This window comes from Dendropsophus ebraccatus, chromosome 4 (assembly GCF_027789765.1).
Source record: "Dendropsophus ebraccatus isolate aDenEbr1 chromosome 4, aDenEbr1.pat, whole genome shotgun sequence".
Taxonomy (NCBI): Eukaryota; Metazoa; Chordata; class Amphibia; order Anura; family Hylidae; genus Dendropsophus; species Dendropsophus ebraccatus.
Genome location: NC_091457.1, coordinates 117,108,396 through 117,134,289, shown reverse-complemented (window position 1 = coordinate 117,134,289; position 25,894 = coordinate 117,108,396). Strand labels below are relative to the sequence as shown.

At 42.1% G+C, this 25,894-nt stretch overlaps 1 protein-coding gene across 6 annotated transcripts in view; it reads left to right on the top strand.

The window, feature by feature from the left end:
- The window catches only part of PLXNB1 (plexin B1), a 225,110-nt gene extending 199,490 nt beyond the window's left edge, over nucleotides 1-25,620 (top strand). For all 6 annotated transcript variants that reach the window (XM_069966853.1, XM_069966854.1, XM_069966857.1 and 3 more), the window contains 29 exons: nucleotides 2,018-2,126; nucleotides 2,221-3,132; nucleotides 6,561-6,689; nucleotides 7,092-7,214; nucleotides 8,495-8,588; nucleotides 8,680-8,846; nucleotides 9,923-10,074; nucleotides 10,220-10,325; nucleotides 10,863-10,999; nucleotides 11,510-11,686; nucleotides 12,399-12,570; nucleotides 12,944-13,186; nucleotides 13,940-14,116; nucleotides 15,945-16,093; nucleotides 16,531-16,631; nucleotides 17,041-17,258; nucleotides 17,351-17,529; nucleotides 18,407-18,473; nucleotides 18,565-18,711; nucleotides 18,800-18,980; nucleotides 19,066-19,169; nucleotides 19,268-19,352; nucleotides 20,009-20,175; nucleotides 20,342-20,502; nucleotides 20,862-21,009; nucleotides 21,381-21,445; nucleotides 21,594-21,669; nucleotides 22,373-22,447; nucleotides 23,430-25,620. In XM_069966853.1, the coding sequence (XP_069822954.1) occupies nucleotides 2,018-2,126; nucleotides 2,221-3,132; nucleotides 6,561-6,689; nucleotides 7,092-7,214; nucleotides 8,495-8,588; nucleotides 8,680-8,846; nucleotides 9,923-10,074; nucleotides 10,220-10,325; nucleotides 10,863-10,999; nucleotides 11,510-11,686; nucleotides 12,399-12,570; nucleotides 12,944-13,186; nucleotides 13,940-14,116; nucleotides 15,945-16,093; nucleotides 16,531-16,631; nucleotides 17,041-17,258; nucleotides 17,351-17,529; nucleotides 18,407-18,473; nucleotides 18,565-18,711; nucleotides 18,800-18,980; nucleotides 19,066-19,169; nucleotides 19,268-19,352; nucleotides 20,009-20,175; nucleotides 20,342-20,502; nucleotides 20,862-21,009; nucleotides 21,381-21,445; nucleotides 21,594-21,669; nucleotides 22,373-22,447; nucleotides 23,430-23,534 (4,726 nt within the window). In that variant the 3' untranslated portion in view covers nucleotides 23,535-25,620. The remainder of the gene's footprint in view (nucleotides 1-2,017; nucleotides 2,127-2,220; nucleotides 3,133-6,560; nucleotides 6,690-7,091; nucleotides 7,215-8,494; nucleotides 8,589-8,679; nucleotides 8,847-9,922; nucleotides 10,075-10,219; nucleotides 10,326-10,862; nucleotides 11,000-11,509; nucleotides 11,687-12,398; nucleotides 12,571-12,943; nucleotides 13,187-13,939; nucleotides 14,117-15,944; nucleotides 16,094-16,530; nucleotides 16,632-17,040; nucleotides 17,259-17,350; nucleotides 17,530-18,406; nucleotides 18,474-18,564; nucleotides 18,712-18,799; nucleotides 18,981-19,065; nucleotides 19,170-19,267; nucleotides 19,353-20,008; nucleotides 20,176-20,341; nucleotides 20,503-20,861; nucleotides 21,010-21,380; nucleotides 21,446-21,593; nucleotides 21,670-22,372; nucleotides 22,448-23,429) is intronic.
- Nucleotides 25,621-25,894: the final 274 nt, after the last annotated feature.

The window sequence follows — 25,894 nt, the reverse complement described above, 5'->3', positions numbered from 1 at the left end:
AAGTTACTGTACAGTATACCAAACAGCATGTGGAGTATAATGTATAGTAACTGCATAAACCTGAAAATACAGCAGCAGTTTGTAGATACAGGATGGAAATGCAGATCCCCATAATGCAGTAGCGTAGTACAACAGGCTAGAATAGAGAAGCAGGGCTGCTGTCAGAGGTCTGTGTGGTCACATGACAGCAATGGGGAAGGGGTGTGTTCAGCATAGACCAATCAGGAAGTGAGAATCACAGAGCTGTGCAGGAAGACAATGACAGAAACTTTTCTATACAGCAGTGTGAATAGCTGAGTGTGAGTGCAGGCACATTATAGCAGGAATGGAGAGGATGGGAAACACACGGGCTTACAGAGACAGCAGAGAGCAGGGTATATGTGGGCACATATATGCAGCACTTTCTGTCCGGGGAGAGAGGGGTTACAGCTATGGAGAGATTACCTCCACAGTTCTGTCCCCTTATGTAAGCCCCTGCCTGAAGTGGATCTGCTATGATTTGGAAGGTGAGGGAGACTTCCTGGGTCAGAGTACAGTGCTGTATACCCCGCTATGAAGACCATGTCCCTCCTCCACTCCTGCTCCCACCCAGTACAGGGAGCTCTTAAACCAAGTTACAATTTTGAAAAACTGTGAGCTCTTCTTGCAAAGCACTCTTAATCCAAGTTACTATTAACCCTTAGGCGACCCTGGACGTCCCCTTACGTCCAGGGCCTCCTCCATGTGTTCAGAGCGGGGCCGCGCTCTGAACTCTACGGTCCCGGGTGCCGCTCGTAGCCCGGGACCGTGGCTATTAGCGGGCACGGTCCGATCGCTGTGCCCGCTAATAAAGTAATTGGATGCAGCTGTCAAAGTTGACAGCTGCATCCGATTACTTGATGCAGCCGTTCCCTGGTGTCTAGTGGGGTGGAGCGATCCACACATCTTACTCCTTCCGGGGTCTGCGCCGTAATGGCGCTGATCCCGGCTCGGCACTCGATTGCTTCCGGCTGCAGCAACATATCTATGCAGCATAGATTTCAATAAGAGATATTTATACTAGAAGTCCCCCCTTCTAGTATAAGTGTAAAAGAAAAAAAAAAGTGTTATTATCAATAAAAATCCCCTCCCCTAATAAAAGTCAGAATCACCTTCCTTTTCCCATGTTATAAATATAAATAAATAAACATTGTAATAAAAAATTATCAAAAAGTCGTATATGCGCAATTAAGGTACCAATAGAAAGAACACATCATGGCGCAAAAAATGACACCTCACACAGCCCCATAGACCCAAGGATAAAAGCGCTATAAGCCTGGGAATGGAGCGATTTTAAGGAACATATATTTGTTAACAATTGTTTGAATTTTTTACAGGCCATCAGATACAATGAAAGTTATACATATTACATATCGTTGTATTCATAACAACTTGAGGAACATATATAACAAAACATTTTTACCCCAGGGCGAACAGCGTAAAAACGAAAAGAAAAAAAAAAGAAATGCGTTTTTGTTTTTTTCTATTTCACCACTCATTGAATTATTTTTCTGGTTTTGCAGTGTACTTTATAAAAAAAATTCAGCCTGTCATTGCAAAGTACAATTAGTGGCGCAAAAAATAAGGGCTCATGTGGGTTTCTAGGTGAAAAAATGCAAGTGCTAAGCACAAGGAGGAAAAAACGAAAACGCAAAAATTGAAATTGGCCTGGTCCTCTAAGGGTTAAACCAAGGTCCCACTGTATTACAAATAAAACAATGTAAACAGAGTTAAAGCAATGTTTCCTTTTATTAGGTCTTGATCTAAAGGGCAGTTCCAGATGTACTGTAGAATTTCTCTCACAAAGTACTACTACTCCCTTTAATGTTTTACAACAGCTAGGGAAGAACTGGTCTTGGCCCCACTCATAGCGACAACAGTTTTTGAAATTGACATAGATAGAACATTAATTTATAGATATGATAAAGATAGATAGAATAGATATAGATTTTCCTGATTTATAATATACCTTATGTTTTCTTTGTGTGAATATTTTCAGCTGCCGTGGATGTGTGAGTAGTGAATGGGGATGTAACTGGTGCATTCACCAACATGCCTGCACCCATAAAGCCACATGTGAAGAAGGGACAATTATTTACAATAAGTTGGTAAGTACCTATCTGTCTGTCACAAATTCTGATGAATCACACATATATGTATGGCTTCATTTGCTTATTATATTATCTTTTTCTCCATTACTAGGCACAGTTTCCAGTGCCAGAACCATCTCCAACTCCTATCTTTTTACCAGAACCAGAACCAACATCCATCGCTGTTCCTACTACCACGTTTTTGACAACCACCCCGAGTCCAGTTCCTGAGACAACTACCACCACGACTCCTGCCCCCACAACACCTACTGTCATAGAAACCACACCTACACCTGTCCCTACCACCATACCAACCACCTCCATTGTAACAACCGTGGTGACCACAGTAGAAATTACCACCACCCCTGAACCAGAGTTGACCACCTTTGAACCAACTACTGAAGAGTCTACTCCAGAAATAACAACTCTGCCTCCAACAGAGGAGCCAACCAGCCTCCCAACCACAGTGCCAACCACTCCAGCTGTAGAAATTGTCACAACTCCAGATGTAACAGAGGGCACTACCCTCTTTGTCACTTCTGACATTGATATGACTGAAGAGCTTTGGACAACAGAGAGTCCCACCACACCTTCTAACACTACAGTGCCCCCATTAGTCCAGGCACCTACCACATTTGATACTGAAAGTGAGATGACATGGGTTACCACCACACTTTCATCACCACCAGAGGAATTTACATCTGCCATCCCTCCTATTCCAACCACTGACCAAATACATAGTGTTCCTTCTTTACCTGACTTCCCTGATGATCTAGAAACAGAGATTCCAGACTCTGAAGAGCCCCCAACAATTATTATGGAAGAACGAGCGAAAGAAAGCTTGGATCATACTGAAGCAGATGACTGGGTAGACTCGGCCAACATGGAAAATGACACATCCTCCTTCTCAGCTTCCACTGTCCTCTCTGGTGATGGGGATGTTGAGGGAACATCACCTCATTTCCCATCAATAATCAAACAAGACTTAGATTATCAGTTTGATGATCCGGGCTTTATTGAACTGGTAAGACTTAGAATTGCATTAAAGGTGTTGTCTGGCTTAAAGGGGTTGTCCGGCGATAAAAAATTATTCACAGAATAACACACATTACAAAGTTATACAACTTTGTAATGTATGTTATGTCTGTGAATGGCCCCCTTCCCCGTGTTTCCCCCCACCCACGCTAGACCCGGAAGTGTGGTGCATTATACTCACCGCATCTCGTGTCGTCCACGGTCTCCGATCGTCAGCAGCCACGTCATCAGCAGCTCAGCCGCGATTGGCTGAGCACAGTTATGCTCAGCCAATCGCGGCTGAGCTTCGGATGACGCTGCAGAGGGCGGCCGGCACTCGGGAAGATCCGCCGGCCTCCCGAAGAAGACGTCACTGCTGAGGATCGGAGACCGTGGTCGGCACGTGACAGGTAATGTATAGCGCACCACACTTCCGGGTACACGGGTGGGGGTGGTGGGACACGGGGAAGGGGGCCATTCACAGACATAACATACATTACAAAGTTGTATAACTTTGTAATGTGTGTTATTCTGTGAATAATTTTTTATCGCCGGACAACCCCTTTAAAGTTTATGTAGAACTTTCATTTGTTATCCAGAGGCAAAAGTGTCTACAAAGACCATCGCTTGGGGTCCGTTTACACAGAAAGATTTGAAGCCAAAGCCAGGAACAGACTATAAACAGAGATCAGGTCATAAAGCAAAGCCTAAAGGCCCTATTCCACAGAACGATTATCGGCCGATATCGGCTGTTACGCCCATAATCGTCCTGTGGAATAGAAGGCAACGATCAGCCGTCATCGTTCATGTCGGCTGATCGTTGCATCATTTGTCTTTCAAACATGTTGAAAGACAAACAACTGGGATAGCATCGATCTGCCGTTGCTTCGTGGAATAGGAGCAGTGGCAGCAGACCGCCACTATCCTCTATGCGCTGCCCGGACGATCTAGCGATCACCTGGGCAGGCCCCCCCCCCAGGCTCACCCAATCGCTGCTGCCGCGTGGAATAGCGTTGGCAGCGAGCAGGAAACAAGGGGGCTCGCTCGCTTGCTCTTCTCGTTGGCCCGTGGAATAGAGCCTTGAGATTCCTCCTCCTTTTCAAATCCATTCCTGGCTTTGGCTTCAAATCTTTTGCAGATAATCTGTCAGATAATCTTTCTGTGTAAATGGACCCTTATGCTAAGTTTACACGAGGCGATTATTGGCCCGATCGTACGATTAACGATTTCGAAGTAACAATTTTTTTTTTTTAACAATCGGCGTTTAGACGGTACGATATATTGTACGGAAAAATCGTTTTGCGATCGTACGCCCGCAGCCCGCCCCCCCCCCCCCCACGTACGATTATCGTTCGAATTCGATCGTTATCGCGAAAATTCGTCCGATAATCGTTTCGTGTAAACGTAGCATTACTCTGGGGGACCCAATATATACTCTGCTCAGACATTGGCTAAGATTTATCAATCGGCCTGAAACCAAAACTGTCTGGTTTTGCCTAAAGTAACCAATCACACCTCGTCTTTTAATTTTTCCAGAGCTTCTAAAGATATGAGAGCTTAGCGGTGCTACTTTACAAACCACACAGTTTTGGTTATAGACAGATTGATAAATCTAGGCCATTGTGTAATACTTCAATTGTCCTTTGGATGCGCTGTAGGAAAATTGCTTGTTCCCAGATTTGCCCACAGATAACAGCTGATCAGTAGGGGTCTCTATGATCAGCTTATTACCTTTCTAACACAAAAGTATTGTTAATAAGCAACCCCTAGAGAGAGAACAGAGGAGCCTTAGTTGCCATTAAGATTCTGTGAGCGTTTCTTCTATCTGGTGGGCATTTATATGAGTTACTTTACAAGAACTAGTACCTGCTTGTTAAGGTCCTTTAAAATGTTCCAATCTTAGTAAAAGTTTCTAAAGATAAAGACAGACATAAAATTTACAAGAGTGTCCTCCGCTGTAAGTGTGAGGAAGAAGAACTTGGGATTTATTGGTTTTGGTAAAAAAAAAAGTTAAGTTTTTGTAAAGGATCTTGTGTTTAATTGATAATACCATGGCGTTCAATGTCCTGGCTCCAGCTTGGCAGTTCCTCTGTGAAGAATTGTTAGCGTATTGAGGACTTTGCAGGGAAGCCAGCTGGCTCATGCTGAGGACAATTATGAGCTGGGACACATTATTTGAGATCTCTCTGGCATGCTCATCCCACTGCTGCGAAAACCTCCTACTGCCAGCGGAGCCAGCTGGCACCGAGCTGCCATGTCTCAGACAAGACACTGCGCTCAAGGACAATATCACTTAGGTTGAAGCCAGAGACCCCGCGAAACAAGAAGATGATGTTAAAACATGTGACGTTGTTATGGGGAACTCTGGGTGCTTTGGAGTTTACAGCATACGAATACATGGAAATGAATATTAGTGCAGTATACAGTAAGCTCCTAAACTTCTTCTAGTGGCGGCTACAGGCAACCAAAGTTGTATTTATATCTGTCTTCGCAGAGGATTTGGAGCTTTGTACCAGAAAAAAAAGCTTCAACATGAAAATATATTAAAGTGTAAGGCTGGGCTCACATTGTGTTTTTGTGATCCTTTTTTTTTCCATCCGTTTTATGCAAAAAAAACTGATGAATTTGTGTGCATCTATTTTTCTATTGACTTTCATTATGAAAAAAAAAGGAATTAAAAAAAAAAAGGTCAAAACTAGAGATGAGCGAACCAGGTTCGGGTTAGAGTCCATCCATCGAGGCATTTGATTAGCGGGGGCTGCTGAACTTGGATAAAGCTCTAAGGTTGTCTGGAAAACGTGGATACAGCCAATGACTATATCCATATTTTCCACATAGCCTTAGAGCTTTATCCAACTTCAGCAGCCACCGCTAATCAAATGCTGAAAGTTCGGGTTTGGATGGACTCGAGCATGCTCAAGGTTCGCTCATCTCTAGTCAAAACTCATTTAATTTTTAGCGTACACGAAAACATGGTTGACCACGTTTTTGCATACGCTAAAAAAATGGATGTGTTTAGCTCTTCCTTTGTTATAAGTCCATGGAAAAACGGATGCACACAAATGCAAAAAAAGATAAAAAGTTGTAGAATCGCAGTGTGAGCCAGGCCTTACTGTCAGTTTATAAAACTTATCACATGTGACACAGACATGTCTAAGTTTTTTGATCGGTCAGGATTTTTGTGTTGAGACCCCCGCCAATCATTACACAGAGCCAGGAGAAGCGCATGATTGAGTGATTCACTCCTCGGCTTGCTCTTCTCCCCTCCTTGTTGTTGTAGTCGGTCTCCATAGATTTACTATAGAACCTGCAAAGAGCGGGGGCAAAAACGTTTCTCCAAGCTCTTAATGGCATTCAGGGGGGTCTCAACACCCAGACATAAATGAAAGTTTTAAATGTGACAGTAATGCAAATTTTATTTCATTTATTTATTTTTAGAATAAAGAAGAGCTGTTCTGGGGTCCAGAAGCCTGTCCCTGTGTGCACACTATCCAGAGCCCCTCTTTACTACCAGTCAACGTAGAGCGTAAAATAACATTAGTTGGAAAAAACTTCCACCATTATCAGGTAACCCCAACATTCTTACTAGCAGTTCTGTAGTTCTGTGTCCCCTCTTATTTTTACTTATGGACACGTATTTTGTGTAGTATGCTCAATGTTGGATGTTGCCCATTTGCTGATAGGAGCTTCAGGTGGGTATAAGAAAGTTGCAGATGCATTTTTTCACCTAGTAAATAGTCTTTTTCTGGGTACTTCTTGACTGCACACTATTACAGACACACTAAGGAGTTCCGATAACCTGTTTCTATGCACACCGCTCTTATATACAGCATGTGCACAGAATGTGTGAATGAGGAATAACCATTAAAAAAAAATAATAAAGAATAGACACCAGTATAGGTATAAAATAAATAAAATGTGCATGTATATGAAGGTTGTAAATGTGACCCTCTCCCCACTCTCTTACAGGATTCTCAGTGGGACTATGAGTGTGTCCTAATTCTGGAAGGCAGGACATTGATAACAGACGCCTTTGTGGAAATGGATGCTATGGATCAATCCAGTTATTACATTACATGTCAACTACACCAAGTAAGAACATCAGAAAACTATGAATGTGATGAGCAAAGGGAAATTCTTCCAGGGGCCTAAAATCTTTCATAAAGTCCTTCATTACAGTGCCCATGGAGACATGTCATAAGAAGGCACTGATGATGGTCTATGAGCCAAGACCCCACCAAATAGTAGTGGTGTTAACCATTGGTGTCACTTGGCTTCATTCGGCCTTTTTATGTTAGACAAGCTGATGTCACATTAATGTCACATTGATTTCATTGTGAGTCCTGGCAGTGCTTGTAACCCTTTGGCTTTAGCCGGCTTCACTCAGGTTGAGTGAATTTTACTTATATCCGAGAGACATGGCGGCTTCTTCATGGTGGAGGTCTAAGCTCCCAAGCCACCATCAGTACCGCTTCTAGACATGTCTCAATGAGGACTGTAAGAAGCAGTTTGACAGGCAGATAATACTTCTTAAAGGAGAAGTCCAGCCAAAATTTTTATTAAAGTATTGTATTGGCCCCTAAAAGTTATACAAATCACCAATGTATACTTAATACTGGAAATGTACATAAAGTGCTTTTTTTTGCCTGCACTTACTACTGCATCAAGGCTTCACTTCCTGGATAAAATGGTGATGTCACGACCAGACTCCCAGAGCTGTGCGGGCTGTGGCTGCTGGAGAGGATGATGGCAGGGGGGGCACTGAGGGACACAGGGTACTGATGGGACACTGAGCATCCCTCTGCCATCATCCTCTCCGGCAGCCACAGCCCGCATAGCTCTGGGAGTCGGATTGTGACATCGCCATTTTATCCAGGAAGTGAAGCCTTGATGCAGACGTAAGTGCAGGGAAAAAAGCATTTTATAAGCATTTCCTGTAATAACTGTATATTGGTGATTTGTATAACTTTTTGGGGGCAATACAATACTTAAATAAAAAATTTCTCTGGACTTCTCCTTTAATTTTACCTCTTGCTGTCCAACTTGTTTAAGTACTTGTGGAGCCACAAGGGGTCTGCAAGGAACATTATAGCTACACCTCATTCTCCAGAGAATGGTGGGCAAAAGAGTTTGTTATACACAGTATAGTTTAATTCAGTCCTGTCAAAATCAAGGGCATCTGCCCAAAAGGTTTAATATCTATGGGCCGCCTCAGACTTTTTGATGGAGATGTATCTTTGGATCCCAGTGGATCAGAGTAATATCCAGCAGCCTTGGATCTCACAGTTCTTTCTTAACTCATAAAATCTGATTGAAAGCTGCATGGTTTATCAATGTCTGCTTTTCCCCCTCACACACTCTTCTTGTTGCAGTACAGTTACTCTGCTCCCCAGCCAGAGTTCAATGCCATGGTCTATGTGCAGAGAGAGCCAGACCTGCGGGTGGACAGCTATGAGGATCTCCATGGTACGTCAGGTGTATCTAACATTCGTTCACCAAACTAACATACTCTACTCTGAACACTGTATTTAATATTGGAGCTTTTTGGTTTTTTTAGTGACCTTATACAACTGCTCCGTGGGACACACTGACTGCAGCCGATGTCAGACTGCTGACCCCAAATATAACTGTGTGTGGTGTGGAGGAGAGCACCCCAGCTGTATGTACCAAGAGTCGTGCACTGAAGAGGTGGAGGGAACATGTCCGGCACCACTTATCCACTCGGTATATAATGGCTTTACAGTTGCTGATGATCGCTCTCTTACTTTATCAGACAGATAATGGCTTTATTAGACAAATCAATAATCTGCCAAATCAGGCTGATTCGGCAGATTATCACTCAGTGTAATAAAGACAACGATCATCTGATGACAACAATCATCGGCTGATCATGTCTTTTGGTCCTGACCTGAAATCACTACGTGTTCATACATTACCTCTCCACGCTCCCCAGTGCTCTCTGTGCTTCTCCCTGCAGCCGCCGATGCAACTTCAGAGCTGGTCTCTGAAGTGACAGGTTGCTGAGCCAATCACTGGCTGGGACAGGACCACCGCAGCCTGTGATTGGCTGAGCGGACTGTCACTTCAGAGACTGGCTCTGAAGTTGCATCGGCGGCTGTGGGGAGCAGGGAGAACACGGCAGCGTGGAGAGGTTAAGTATGAACTTTACTTTTAAAGCAAGAGCTGCACGATAATCAATCCGTGTAATAGGCTCAGTAAACAAGCACCTATCTAGCAGATCAGCACTCGTTTTCTATAGTGATCGGGCTGTCTTATATGGCCCTAATTATTGATCATCTGTATTACACAGAGCAATAGTCTGCCTAATCTGCTTGATTTGGCAGATTATCGCTCCATGTACTAGGGCCCCAAGTAAGCAGGAAGAGAACCCATGTGGGAGGGAGAATAGCAGCCGTACCCTTTCTGATATCACCCAGCTTTCCCACCGTCATATTTCCAGGATGTTTATTTTCCATGATTGTTGGGGTAATACTGAAGATTTTGTAGTGCATGCAGAAGTCAGAATTATGTCACTTATATACTGAGTGGAACTAAAGACCATTTCACAAACAGCCCATTGACTTCACTAAGAACAGCGCAGTGCTTAACTTTACCTGGGGTGGAGCTGCAGGGAAAGTTGGACACTTAATTACAGAGTCCCCCATCAAAATAAAGATGATTGCTCAGGGTCCTAGCAGTAAAACATCATGTGACCAATTTAATGTTGAGGACCCAACCAAGACTATGTAATGTATTTGTTACCCAGTAGAGTATCCAATGACTTTTTCTCCTTATTTCAGATTGAGCCTCTGTCAGGTCCTGTAGATGGAGGTACAAGAATTACAATCACTGGCTCCAACTTGGGGCAAAAACTGGAAGACATTCTTGGCCGGGTATTTGTAGCCAATATCCCCTGTACGATTGACGACATGAAATATGAGATTTCCAGCAGGTAATAGTCTATGGAATAAGTAACTACCATCAAATGTATTAAAGACCAATCTCTGGTATACAATGTTGTCTTCTACATAGGGTGCACTGGGTTCTTTATGTTGAGTTTTCTGTTTCCTCATCAAATTGTCCTTTGTCTTCTGCAGTATAGTCTGTGTGACTGGGAAAAGCTGGTCCGAAAGATATGGCCATGTTCTGGTAGAGGTTCCTGGAGGGCAGCATGGAGTTTCCACCCAAGTTTTTACTTATCAGGTAATACGCTCTGGATTTGCTACATGATGTACGTAGGTATTGCGAATGATTCACAATTAAATATGGTGGTCGCTGGTGCCAAGTATTACTCTGGACAATGTGTCACTGGTGTCAGGTACCAACAGTGCTGCATTTCTTCACAACCCCCTCCATACATCTCTTTCAATGTCCTTTATCATCTGCTGCCCATTACATAGGTCCTTTTGTCTCCACCATTCTATTGTTGCTGTAAAGTTCATGAACTAGAACATTGAGCAAACTTTTTCCTATCCTCTCCCATGCTGTCCATTCCTTGAGTCTTCCAGTAGTTTCTTCCCATCCCCAGTGATCCCCCATCCGTTTCCCCATTCATAGGGGCACAGCACATGAAAGTTTGCCATTTGTGTGTGTATAAAAAAGCACTGCGGAATCTGTTAGTGCTATACAAATTATAATTTTTTTTTTCCTATGTTCCCCATAGGACATGAGAAGGAAGTAAAGATATTGAAATATTAAGAAGCTCAGAATAAATCATAATGTAACTTAACTTTTTTTCAGAATCCTGTTCTATCTTCATTCTTTCCATCTCGTGGGCCAAAATCTGGAGGAACCCGACTGACTATTACAGGATCTAAACTTCTCACAGGGCGTCCCAGTGATATCCGAGTACTGATTGGAGAGATCCCCTGTTATATGTGAGTCTAATAAGATGTCAAACATATAAGTTCCTTATTCAGGGATCCCACGAAAGGTGGCAGGTTCAGCCGAATTTAGTCTGATATATGGGCATCTTTTAGCTCGTCTCTAAGTAGCCTGGCTAAAGTTTCCCAGGGGAATGAAGACAGCACAATGTAGAGTCCCAGGAGACAAGATTGTGGGTCTTGTCGGATGCATTGACAAATGAGACCACATGAACCCTAATGGGAGGCCAGAGATTGAGATATAGTGGAAAGACCATAATTTACCATCAGCGCAGAATACTTAAGGAGGTTAGTGTGCAGATGGTATTTTTATGAATCATTTTGCTAAGGGCGTGGTTGAAGGTGATTGGGGCAGTGGTACAGACAGAAATGGAGGCAAGAGATTTCTAGTAAGTGAAAGATCCCTAACTGGAGAAGATTGTTCCCTCCTCTGTAACTGCTGAGAGAAAATACATACAATGGGAGGAACTTTTTATCTTTTTACCTTGTTCTGTCTTTTCAAAGTTCCTCAGAAATTCAGGAAAACCAACTGGAATGCCTGACTGGATCCAGCAATGGCACCTCAGATTTCCGAGTAACCATCTGGTATGGAGTACAAGTTTTTAGCTTCCCTGATGCATTCTTCTCATACACGCCGGACCCAAACATCACCTCTGCCAGCCCTGCCAAGAGCTTCTTTAGGTACAAGAAGTTAGAAACATGGGTTTTTTCTTTTGCTCAAAAATGCTTGACTACAAAGAAACCTATCATTGTGCTGCCTGAACCACAGGTCATCGGGGCAAACTTTATCAGCCTTGATTGATAGATAGATGTAGGGAGAGACGTGTCAGTCAAGGCCGAGACATAAGAAACTGGGGATCACCTAGATAACATGTGGTTCAAGCAGCCTGAAAGTGATGATTGAGAAGTGTAATTAAAGGGGTTGTCTGTGATATTTACGGATCCTGCCGAGGTTGTGGGTGACATGTCAGTAATGTATACCGATCCCCGCAGCTGCCAGATCTCGGGCCGCCTGTTCTCCGCCGCTGTTAGTATTTTGGAAGCATCCGGTGACGTCCCACTCCCTCCGGAAATGACCGGTCAGCATAAACAGTATAGGATCTATGCTGATTGGCCATTTCTGGAGGGAGCAGGACATGACCTGATGCTTCCAAAACTCTGACCGCGGCAGAGATCTGGCAGCTGTGGGGGACCGGGAAAGGTAGGTATACATTACGGATATGCACCCCGCAGCCCCGGCAGGATCCACAAGTACCAAATTATCCTGGACAACCCCTTTAACCAGTTATTTACAATAGCCACTGATACAATATCAGCCAGTTGTGTGGTGCTTATCACTCTGACCTTACCTTACCTTTTCCACAGTTTTCTTATCACCCATTCTCTATTGTAGTGGAGGCCGCATGATTTTGGTATATGGACAGAATCTGGATGTAGTACAAGCTCCAAAGATCCGAGTCACTCTGTCCCCAGTGGAGAGGAGACGGAGGAGAAGTCTTGGAAGGAAGCGACGCATTGTCCCAGAAACTGAATGCCCAGTAGGCTGGATCTGCACTGTCCAGCAGGTGGTGCTATAGTCAATATTGTTCTTGTGACAGTTTTATTTCCTTTTAAAGGAATAACATCTTAAAGGGTTTTTATTTAACTAGTTTTTTTATTTACTATATGTGTATTTAAACCATTACTGTCATTTTAATGTCTTAAATTAAATTTAAAAAATTAAATGACAGAACCCGAGGTCTGCAGAGAAACTTCAGAAGAGTCCTTCTATCCCTTTGGCCTCAGGATTAGCGGAAATTCCAGAAGTTAGACCCCTACCAGTTGTGAACTGATAAAACATGCCATCACTTTAGGAATACCACTGTAACATTCATATGGACTGTACCCTTGTGGGCCCTAATAGCTGCTTTTTTATATGCTGATTTTACCTCTCTGCAGTTTGAAGAGCTTTGCCAGGTGAACTCATCGTTCCTGCTGCTTTGCAAGACTCCGGCCATTACTCCTTTTCACCAGAGTCCCCGAATCGATGTGGAGTTCATCCTGGATAATCTTCATTTCAATTTTACTCTCATCAACTCAGCTCCATTTACATATGTGCCAGACCCGGTGCTGAGGCATCTGAATGCTGAGGACCCAGCTAAACCTTATCGGCACAAGCCTGGCAGTGTTATCTCTGTTGAGGTATTAAAATTTAGACATATATAGGGAGTTTTATATGTATAACTGTATATCACTGTATAATTTATCTCTGGTTTCTTACTATTATCAAGGTATCTGAAAACCTGTCTATACCTAGTACATTTCACATGGGGTATTGCCACAGTTGTATCCAGTCCTGGCAGTAATCTGTGAACTTAGATGACTTGACTGGGAACTGATGCTGATACATTGTTGAAAACTACTACATTGAATGAGCTGAATTCATAGATGACATATATGTAATATATTCACCCTGAACAACCACAATGAGAAATGGTCATGATATGAATGTGTTACTAAAATACAAGTATGCAGAATATATCCATCATCCTGAAACAGAGGAAAACTCAGCCCTAATAACAAGCACTGCCGGGAAATGTAGTATAAGGTGTGTTTACACAGATTTATCTGACAGATTTTTGAAGCCAAAGCCAGAAGCAGACTATAAATAGGGAACAGGTCATAAAGGAAAGATTGAGATTTCTTCTCTTTTCAAATCCATTTCTGGCTTTGGCTTCAAAAATCTGTCTGTGTAAATGCACCATTACCGGCCAGTGACCCTTAGTGGGATCTGCTCAAATTTACTGGCTGTTCTCTCTTGCTTATGGCTAGGGTCACGTGTGGGGATTCTCTTCTGAAGATGTTCATATGTCAGAATAGGGCACATGCAAAAGTAACCAATTTTAGGAAAAAGAGAGGTATCATCTTAACAAATGTCCCTTGCTTTACTCCCAGGGAGAGAATCTAGACCTGGCAATTACAAAAGAAGAGATGATTGCAATGATCGGGGATGGCGTGTGCACAGTGAAGACCCTTACAAGCAACCATCTGTATTGTGAGCCTCCAGAGAAGCAACCGGCCCCACGTTACCCATCAAAGAGAGAAGGAGTAGACCCTCTGCCTGAGTTTACTGTAAGGATGTGTGGCAATATTGTGTCAGTAGGGATGGGCTTCAAACTGGACCAGGCCACATAGACCTAGGGTTTCTAAGCTGTAATTACTTTTTCCTTAATATGTTATGTACCTAATCGTTGGTGGTCTTGGATGGTATTGGGTGAGTACAGTGCAATAATTAAATAGGCCACATCCAGTTCCTTATCCTCTGTGAGAAAGTATTTGTATGGAAGACCTTACATTTCCCAGAATGCAAGTTATCAAAATAAGCTTTGTATAGACACTGAGGCAGCAGGAGATTTCAGCTGTGAAGCCTGTGGAATTGTGAATGCAGCTGTGGACTATAACAGATCCTGTCACTCAACTAACACTGGAAATCCTGTATATGTCATTGTTATGTACAAAATGTCACTGACAAAAAAAAAAAAAAATCCACCCAGATAGAAATGTTGGATTCGGCATGGTTATGAGTCAGGCAGATATATAAATGATACTTCCAAAGTGAAGAAAGAGAGCTGTAGCACTCACCAATTGTAGAAAGTTGTGGTGGATTGATGCGGTATCTAGTAGTGCCGAGGAGCTTTCTGCTGACTTTGAATTTTAGTAAATGATTATAGATGAGGTCAGATTACATACTGGCTCCTGCCACAAGAGGGTGTTAAAGTACTTTACCTGCTGCTCTATAAAAAAACACAGAGGATACTTCTGGGTAGTGTACCTCTTCGTAAGAGATCATGGACTGATTGACAAACTTTTACAATGCCCTTAAAGACATTTTGACCCGTTGACGGCCTTTGAGATAAGAGCATCATTGGTCTGAGAGAAGGTGGTCATGTAGATGAATTGCTGGCCATCTAAGTCATTCTGTGTGGCTCACACTGTGAACAGGCTCCAGAAAGTCCAAACACACCAACAAGCATTAGCAGCTCCCACAGTTTCCTTATCCACCATCCACAAACGGAAGGTGCCTCTATGACATTATGACCATTTCCAGGCGCTTGGCAGAAGGAGATTTGGTGATGTCTTATATGTCAAGCCTTTGCCAGCCAACTTTTGTGTGCGGTGGTGTAATGAATAAGAAACCTGGACTGCTGTGGCCTGGACCATATTGTCTTAAGTGACCAATCCAGGTTCTGTTTGATATCCAGCAAAGGTCAGGAATAAGTATAGAGGCCTTTGCTGGAGAGCGAAACACTGCCCCAACGGCTGGTGTGATGGTCTGAGCAGCCATCATATATGACAGCCGGTCACCCCTAGTAGTGATAAGAGGGACACTGACAGCTCAGTGATATGTACAGGACATCCTGCAGCCACATGTGTTATCTCTCACGTTAGGGCGTCCAACATGGTCACCCACACACAGAAATGTCTCCCCCAGATTGTAACACGTCCTTGGCCTTCCTGATCCCCTGATTTATTGCCAGTCAGGCACTTATGATGAGCCAGCTTTGGGAATTTGAGTGTGCAGGATTTACAGGCCTGGCTACAACATCTATGGCCAAATGTGTTACAGGTTTTCATACTGAACCTGTATGCCTCCATGCCCAACTGGATCTTTTATCCAGACCACAGGGCCCAATAGAGTACTAGAACCCCTTCAAATTCTTCAACTTGTCCCAAAAAACGTATTTTCATATATTATCATTACACTTAGAAATACAACGTTTCATTCAATTCCAAAGACTCCTCTTTGGGGCATTGTTTTTTGTTAATGAATGGTGGCAAAAAAAAATAAAAAAAAATATATATATATATATATATATATATATATATCTATTTATTTTATTTTTATTTTTTTTTCCCCAATACAAAGCGACTAACATACTGTCATTTTTTTTAAATTTAGGTGCAGATAGGAGGAATCGATCTGGTTCTCGGGAAGGTTCAGTATGACACAGAGAGCCAGCTTACCTTCCCACTGGAGGCTCAGATCAGCTTGGGAGTTGGTGCGTCTTTCGTGGCATTGATAGTTCTCATCATTGTGTTAATTTACAGGTAGGTCAGAGAAAAGTATAGAGACCTCACGTGAATGTCCATTGCCGAACACAAAGTAGATCAAAAATATATGGTAAATTATATACTTATGATTGTCTGGGACTCCCATATGTGGGAACCTCGGGCTTACTGTATGCTGCTTATACAATAAACTCAATATTGAAACATTAGATAACTCCAGAGGTGATTACATGCAGCCAGGGTTGTCTTTGCTGATAGTAGCAATGTATGTGCTTGCACTGTTAATGTGACTAGTATGTGGATGCAGGTATAAAATAAAATACTTGGACTATTGGCCTAAATTGCAAGGTTTGCTGTCAAAGAATGTGACATTGAAGAAGGTGCTCTCTCTTGTGGATGTTTTAGACATTCTTAATGAATATAAATTGCACAGTGTGTATAACAATTACTATGCCTGTCTTCATTTTGACCCTCAGGAGGAAAAGTAAGCAAGCTCTGAGGGATTACAAGAAAGTTCAGATTCAGCTTGAAAACCTGGAAACCAGTGTTAGAGATCGCTGCAAGAAAGAGTTTACAGGTAAGCAATTTAGTAAAGCATTATGGCACTTGCAGGGGCACTGTTACCTTAAAGTTTTGACCTGTTCTGGAGACATGTCAAAAGTTTTGATCTGTCCAGAGTCTGGGTGTTCACACCGTCACCGATCATTAGATACAGCCGAGAGACATTTCACTCTCCAGCTTGCTGCCTTTTCCACTATCTCTTGCAGTGAGATGAGAAGAGAAGCACTTTTCTGTGTGCTTCTCCTGGCTGAACCCCCAGACCCTGACTGATCCAGACTTTTGTTTTTGTGTTTGTGATGTATCACACGTTTATCACAAGAGACAAGGGCACTAATGCACAGGTAGGTCGCTCAGCCTTGAGCTCTTTAGTGACAGTCAGTCATTCCCTTTCTCATGTTAAGTATTTTTCTTGTTGGTTTTTACAGATCTTATGACAGAAATGATGGATCTCACCAGTGATTTAGTTGGCACAGGGATCCCCTTCTTGGATTACAAGTCGTATGCAGAGAGAATATTTTTCCCTGGTCATAGAGAATCTCCATTGCATAGGGACCTGGATGTCCCAGAGGGTCGGAGACAGACTGTGGAACAAGGTTTGGTGCAACTATCAAACCTCCTTAACAGCAAGCTGTTCCTTACCAAGGTATGGACTCAGTAAGTTCTTATGACATTTCTCCATCCACCGTATAGATATGCCAATAAATGTCTTCTACTCTTGATCTTGTCCCCCCACAGTTTATCCACACTCTGGAAAGTCAGCGCACCTTTTCAGCACGTGACCGGGCTTATGTAGCATCTCTTCTTACTGTATCTCTTCATGGGAAGCTGGAATATTTCACAGACATCTTGAAGACGCTTCTTAATGATCTTGTTGAACAATATGTGGCCAAAAACCCAAAGCTGATGTTGAGGAGGTGAGGATTGCATCCATTTATGGAGACAGGATGAGGTCTTGTTTTTCTTTATTGCCCATTCATTTAACCTGCTACAGCTGATGTAGGAGAGATGTAGTATTACATAGTCCCTATTCAGATAAATGGTCAACCATGTTGGCTTAACGTGTAACTTTCATTCAACTGTCACTTTGCAGAAATCAATAGTACAATCGATTTTAAGAAAGTCCTTAAAAGGTTTTATTAAGCGAAAGAGTTTCCTTCCTTCTTTCAAAAAGCCGCTTTGTAGCCTCCCCCCTCGCTTCAGAAGAAGCAGGATTTTTGTGTGCTTTATGGTCTATGGAGGGGCGAGGCAGCAGTAAGACAAGTGAAACAGTCCATGTATATAAGACAGCACAGCACACATCCTGCAATCTTACCTCACCAAGTTCCCAGACCAGCACTGACCAGTCTGAGTTGCGAATCCAGCGTTTTATCTTCTCAGACAGTCTCCAAACTGCACAGGCTTCTTGTCTGCTCTTCCTGCTCACTCATCCCCCCCCCCTCCATAGGTTAAAAGGGACTCAGCAGACCCATCTTCACTTGGCTTCTTTGTAATGTAGACAACTTCTGCCAGATAATGAACAGATAAGTGTGGAGGGGGGGGGGGGGGGCGGCAAAACAGCCTTTTAAAATTGCTTGTACTATTGATTTCTGCAACAAAAAAAAAAATTGAAATGATGTTGACACTTCAAAGACTTAAAAACGTACAGTTTAAAGCACTTTAAAGGGTTCTAAGCAGGGGACCCCTCTTTATGATTTCCATATATTGCAATAAAGTATATAGACAGGGGTATAAAGATGACTGGTAAGAATACATAGGCTAGTAAGTCATTTTCACCTTTGTGTTAATTTCTAGGACGGAAACCGTAGTTGAAAAGCTGCTGACCAACTGGATGTCCATCTGCCTTTACTCTTTTGTGAGGGTACGTATGAGAAATTATAAGGGGTGGAGTAAAGGGGTGTAAAGAGAAAGGGACAAAATCAGTGTCCATGTCCTGTTTGTTTGTGTATCAGGATTCAGCTGGAGAACCTCTATATATGTTATTCCGAGGCATCAAACATCAAGTGGACAAAGGACCTGTAGACTGTGTGACAGGAAAGGCCAAGTATACACTCAATGATAACCGCCTACTGAGGGACGATGTGGAGTACAAGACCTTGGTGAGGACTGAAGTCTAGGGTGTTACATTCCTTCAGGGAAGACTAACAGCTATATTATAGTGACATTTTCTCACTTTTATTTTTGTAGACTCTGAATGCAATTACTCAACCCACCACTGGGAGTGCTGTAGAGGAGGAGGAAGGCCAAGGGGTCCCCGTGAAGTTATTGGACTGTGATACCATCACTCAAGTGAAAGAGAAGATCCTGGACCAGGTTTATAAAGGAACTCCTTGCTGTCTTCGTCCCTGCCCGGAGAGCCTTGATCTCGGTAAATGCAATTTCTAGTTGACATGACTTGTCAGCACAAAATCTTCTAAGTCATTAAAGCCTGTTTATAAATGTAATCATGATAGAATGGAGATCAGGGCTGGCTGGGCACCTCATCCTTTCTGATGAAGATCTAACATCAGTGGTTCATGGGTCATGGAAGAGGATAAACACTCTGCAACATTACAAGGTAAAGACTTACTGAATTATTCCTATTAGATTTTTTTTACTTTGGAAAAAGCACCAAATCAGAGACTGGAACAGAGTCATTTTCTCTTCGGCATATAGGTTCCTGATGCCGCAACTGTAGCGTTGGTTCCTCGACTGAGCAAGCACATCCACCCAGAAAACCATGATTATATCCCAGGAGAGAGTGAGTTACCTTGCATATTAATTTTATCTTTATTTGCATATTAATTTTATCTTCATGGAAAAGCTGAAGGCACGCAAGACAACCCTCTAACCCATGGGTCTCCAAACTGCGGTCCTAATTTCCCATGATGCCTGGACAAATTCAAAGCTTTAGCTGTCCGGCATGATGGGAATTGTAGTTTTGCAACAGCTGGAGGGCCACAGTTTGGAGACAACCATTTCTAAAGGCACATAAGACAGTTTTAAAGGTTCTTCTATTTTGTCCAAGTGAGCAAGCCATAAAACCATTTCTTCTAGTTCTTTTTAGCTGAGCAACCTAATGAACGTATCTTTCCCTGAAATGTTTGGACTTTTTATATGTTTTATTGTCCCAAATGTATGTTATTGACATAGTTAGTTATTTTTGTTGCCTATATAGTTCCTATATAGTACTTGTGTCTATTCCTTGTCCCCAATAAAGCTCACATTGTAATTTCTCTATACCACAGAAACACTTTAGGCCAATGTCATAGGAAGTGGTTGAGGAAACCAGAGAACATGGGAAAAAGTGCTTACCACTGAGCTATTGTGCTGCCTCAGATAGTAGGGTTCATGTATGATTCCTTCCTGGGTGCACTTATCTGTATCAGAAGACAAATGTAGTGTTTGCTTTTACAGAGACCCCAATGCTGGAGGATGCCGATGAGGGTGGCATCAAACTATGGCATCTTGTTAAACCCACAGAAGAGCCGGAGTTACCAAAGCACAGAAGAGGGAGTTTACGTGACAGGGAAAGGGCAAAGGCCATTCCAGAAATCTACCTGACACGTCTCCTGTCCATGAAGGTATGAGTTCCTGAGAAGAAGATATTCATATCAATAGTCATATACACAATGATGGTTCATAGTAGGGGTCGGAATCCACAGGTTCCGCAGAAATAGAACCTAAAATATCATTGTTATAACATTGTGGTAATTTGTCTCTTACATATTGGTTTTATTTACTTCCCAGGGCACACTCCAGAAGTTTGTAGATGACTTGTTCCAGGTTATACTCAGCACTAGCCGTCCAGTGCCACTTGCTGTGAAGTATTTCTTTGATTTGCTAGATGACCAAGCGACAAACCATGGTATCACAGACCCAGAGACCATCCACATCTGGAAAACCAACTGGTAAAAAAATAACGAATGAAGAACTTATTTCGAATCTCCACATTTTAACACTAGAGCTGAGCAGACCTCAGGCATGTTCGGGATCATCCAAACCCAAACGCTCAGCATTTTATTACTAGTGGCTGAAGAAGTTCGATGCAGCCCTAAGGCTGCCTGGAAAACAAGAATACAGCCTTTGGCCATAGGCTTCATCCATGTTTTCCAGGGCTCCTTAGGGCAGCATCCAACTTCTTCAGATATGACATAATAGAGATTAGCGCAACTCGAGCATGGTCATCGCTAATGATATAGGAAAACAGCATGGGAAACAGCTCGGACACATCTTGAATACAAAATGGTAACCGGTCTCTTTATCTCAGTTTGCCTTTAAGGTTCTGGATCAATATAATCAAAAATCCCCAGTTTGTGTTTGATGTGCAGACCTCGGACAACGTGGATGCAGTGCTGTCTGTGATTGCTCAGACCTTCATGGACTCTTGCACCCTTGCTGATCATAAGCTGGGTCGGGTAAGTGAATTAGCCAAATCTAACCTGCTCATATGTCCCTATTGCACAGGAGCCGCCAAGGAGGAAGGTATGTCTCTTACCTTCATCCTCGACTCCACTCCCGTGCACTTAGTGGTTTACTTCTCAGTCCGGTAAGATCGTTTGGAGTACTGCCCCACCTCTATATCGCTGATTTTCCTGTGGCCGGACAGCCCCCTCTAATGATTATCAATGGAGCAGGCCAGCCAGTGCTCCTAACTGTCTTACCTGACTGAGGCGTGAACGGCGCCAGGCATGAGACATACCTTCATCCTTGGTGCCTCCTGTACAATAGGGACATATCTATCTTTTGCATGAAACTTGTGGTCTTAGTGTTACTTTATTTCCTGCAGGATTCTCCCATAAATAAGTTGCTGTACGCCCGGGACATCCCACGGTACAAGCAGATGGTGGAGAGGTGAGGCTGGACACTATCATATCACTTGCTTGTTACTTATAAAAATACAAAGTCCTGCAGCACTCTCAAAAATGAAAGAAAAACATCCTTGTTATACCCAAGGCATGCAACGTTTCAATCCTACATTTCTACAATCCTCTTTTTCCAGATATTACGCTGATATTCGGCAGACTATCTCAGCCAGTGACCAGGAGATGAATTCCGCATTAGCAGAGCTGTCCAGGGTACGTGGCCATTTTCTTTATGCATATGACATAATATGAAGGATGTTGCTATAGGGGTGCTGAGGCTGCAGTTGCATCTGGAACCGGTCCCAATGGCTAAAGATTAGTTGGACACCTAGTGGTGTGACCCCACCAATAAGACATTTATGGCATACTCTAAAGATATTATTATTATTATTATTATTATTATTAATAAAGCACCCTAAACATCTGTAAAGGGAACCCCTTTTTAAGATCTGATTGAGATTACAACTTCATACAAACTTAAAACAAAGCCTATAATTAAAAAAAGGGTTTTCCTGTTCTAGATTATTTTTTTCCATTCCGTTTGTCATTGGAGTCCTTTCATGAAAGCAGTGGGGCCTGTACTGAACTGCTTCACCTGCTTGCCGTAATGCTATCAGAGAAGCTTCTGGCAGCTGCCACTAGGGGGAGCTTGCTCCATATACATTTAGCAATACTATCCATATACATCCATATGATATTAGCTCCCAGTACTGGAATCTGCTTAGATACAGAGTTTCAGAATTTATTATTTCAGAAAAATAGCACAATAAATTGTTAGATAATATTCTCTTGCATTTTAGTTAACTCCCAGTTTTAAGAGAAACATTTCATTTTAAGGTAGAGCAATATATTATAAATTCAATTATACGTTTTCTAATATATATTTCTAATTTTCACTTTTATTCCTTTTATTTAGAATTACTCAGGTGAACTTAATTCATTGGTGGCTCTTCATGAACTCTACAAGTATATTAATAAGTACTATGATCAGGTGAGTGATCTTATACAATGTATCACCAGCACCGTGTGTCAATAGAGCGCAGCAGAGAGTTGTGGTGTCTGTCTACTGAAATTAATATAAGGAACAGTAAAATTTTGTTTACTGTTAAATGTTATGCTATCTGTTGTTCCCTGTTATCAGCAATTCTCAGCTGGTCAGGAGTCCATATGAATCCCTGAACCTGTGGTCACTACTTTATCTTGCATATCTCCACTTCTTAGAACCTTTATATTTATATACATACGTAAATTATATTAGAAGCAACTTGTTTACCTATTACCTGCTGAATTTATGGTCATTTAAAGATATCCACCTTTTTTACTTACCACTTTTACCTTTCTGATACAAAGCAGCAAGTTGCCATCTTAAACAAAAAGTGGAATTATAACATTCTGTCCACCCCTAGGGGAAGCTCAATATATAAACAGTTTGCAGTAGGCTCCCCCTAGTGGTGGCTGCAGGCAACCAGAATGTTATCATTTTACTCTTTGCAGGGGATTTGGAGCTTTTTATTATGTTTACAAAGTTCTCAATACAGATATCATATAAAATAAATCATTACCAATCTTTGGAACTAAAAATGAGTAAAGGGTGGACATTTGTGTAGAAAAACAATTCGACCTAAGGGCCCTATTACACCAAAAGATGTCTGACTGATTTTTTCAACCAAAGCCTGGAATGGACTATAAACAGAACAGGTCGTAAAGAGAAGACTGAGATTTCTCCTCTTTTCAAATCCATTCATGGCTTTGGCTGAAAAAAATCTGTAAGATAATGTCATACATCTTTTGGTGTAATAGGGCCTTTAACCCCAGTCAATAGATAATAAAATATATAGAAAATCTCAGGCTGCAAGAGGGAGTTAGGGCTGCATTTCATAACCATGAGATATACATGATTTTATCAGTGAATAGGTTTTGTTTACTCAGAGATGCCCTTTCAAGTTAGTAATAGGCCCTTTTGTCCCTTGCAGATTATTACAGCACTGGAAGAAGACTCGACAGCCCAGAAGATGCAGCTCGGCTACAGACTTCAGCAGATTGCGGCTGCCGTGGAGAATAAAGTCACTGACTTGTGACCAAGACACATGGACGGTCTTCCTTATACCAAGTAAAAGAAGTTCTCGACCAAGAGACAAAAGATTTTTATAAAATCACGGTCGCTTTAGTGTCCTGCCTCCGAGACGCAGGCAGCCTGGCAGCGGCTGATTGTCACATTCCCAACTGACGAGTGACGCAGATGGCAACTGATGGTGAAAAAGAATATTTTTTTCTATGACATTTTTTTTACACTCAGAACTTTGATATAGAAAACTTTGACCCATCAACAGGGTAATCCTGCCATCCTGCATGTTACAAAGGAGCAGGAGATTTTATCTTCCCATGTGCCAAGTCCATCATCTTTAATGGAAGGAGATAAAAGGATGAAACAAGGCAGACTCTGGATTTCTGGTTCAAAAGCATGTTTTCTTCACTAGCCTTCTGAGAATGGATTGGTGAACTTTCCGGTGCGAACTTGTGTTGACTGTTCCAGTCATGGTCCAATTGACTGTCCACAATGATGGAACACTATATGGACACATTGCATCGCCTGACAACGTGACCTTCCCCGACATGGACATAAGAAACTTGAGGGGTCTCCAGTTCTAACTTCTCCTTCATTCCTGCCCTTTATTTCCATCTAGAATATTATTTTATTTTTTAACAATTGTAAAGCTAATTCTATGAGAGAAGTATAATTTTATTACTTTGTAGTCACCATATTTTTATTCACCTTTTGGGAATTGTTTGTCTTTTCCAAAAGAAAAAAAAAGTCTTCCTTTTTGAGTCCTAGCAGCCAAACCCATATTTCACCTAGCGCCCACACATGCTGGTTGGGTCAGATCAAAAGAAAGAACTACCAAAAGCATTATATGAAAAAGACCTCAGATCCTTTAGAGCCCCATGATAACACTTCTGTCTCACGCTCTAGCAGTTCATTCTTGGCATGTGATGTGGATGGTGACCTGCAGCCACATGACACTCTGAGAGAGGAGATGGAACTGCCATTGCTATACACAGCAACCAGCAGCATGTGGGGATTGGATGACCAGGGCTGGGCCCTGTCCCATAGCAGCTGTATGGTGTGCCTCTATAATATATGTGCCCATGTCCAATGAATGGAACAGGAAGTGTTGTCCTAGGAGCTTTGCTGAAGAGGAAGTGTGGCCAGTGGGCTTGTTACTACAATCCATCAATGCCCAGTTTTTATTATGTGTGGTGAATTTACTTTCATATTGGTAGTTCTTCTGAAGAGTTTGTTCACCACTTACTTATTGTGCCAATGCATATAAAATAGAGAATGACCCAACTCTGCATATAGTCATGCCTAATAATCTACTGCTTTGTGTATACAGTGCCTATGCAGACTTATGTGTCTCTGTGGTTACAGACTACTTCTCTCTAGCCAAAAGTGAGTGGAGTAACACTTGATTGCAACATCAAACTACACAGATTGTTTGTTTGTAGTCTGTAACCATTGGTCTCCAGGTGCTGTATACACAAAGTTGTGTAATTTATTTTTTTTTATTGTAGATTCATTAGAGCAACACCAAAATTGGTTATAAAGGTGGACATACCTTTTAAGTCAAATCTATTTGGCTGTGCTTGGGCTGTAGACGGTACATTACTGCACTAAATTTCAAGGTAGATGCTTATTTATTAGTTTCAGTGAGACACAGAAGCTCTCTATTAGTTTCCATGTCTTTTGGCAATTTGCTGCTCTGAACTGGATGTGTATATACAGTAGCTATGAAAGAAGATATTTAAATACTAAAGGAGGATTGTAATTTATTTTTAAGGCGGCACGTTGCCCTGGGATACTCACATCTAGTTTTTATGTTTTTCTTTTGGATTTTTCGTACTAGTTTTTATGATTATGCATTCCCACATACGGCTCTCCCCAGCTTTCACTTGTGCTGCCTTTTCGTAAAATAATTAGAATTTGTGGTTAACATAATGTAAAGAAATAAAACTTGAAAGTGAATCTTACGAGATCCTAATAACCTGTTTAGACGATGGTCGGAAAGCTGTTGAATCTGTGAAGTGATAAACTGTTTGTGAATGTAAAACACGACACGACACAAAGTACATCTAATGAGAACAAAGTAGTCCTTACACAAACTACTCAATAAAAATCAATATGTTCCAAGCACTGGTCTGTAAACTGTGTTGTCCTGGAGTGGAAGAGGGCTGAATGCAACATAACAGCAAGGAGGATAGCAAGTAACTCGGTTGACTGGGAGTTCCAGTCAAAGCTGGAGATTCACAGGGTTTGTATACTTGGCAATGAATTGCTTTAATTGCTTATATAGATTTGTAATTTACTTCTATTTATAAATCTCAAGTCTTCCAGTACTTAGCAGCTGCTGTATGTCCTGCATGAAGCGGTGCATTCCTT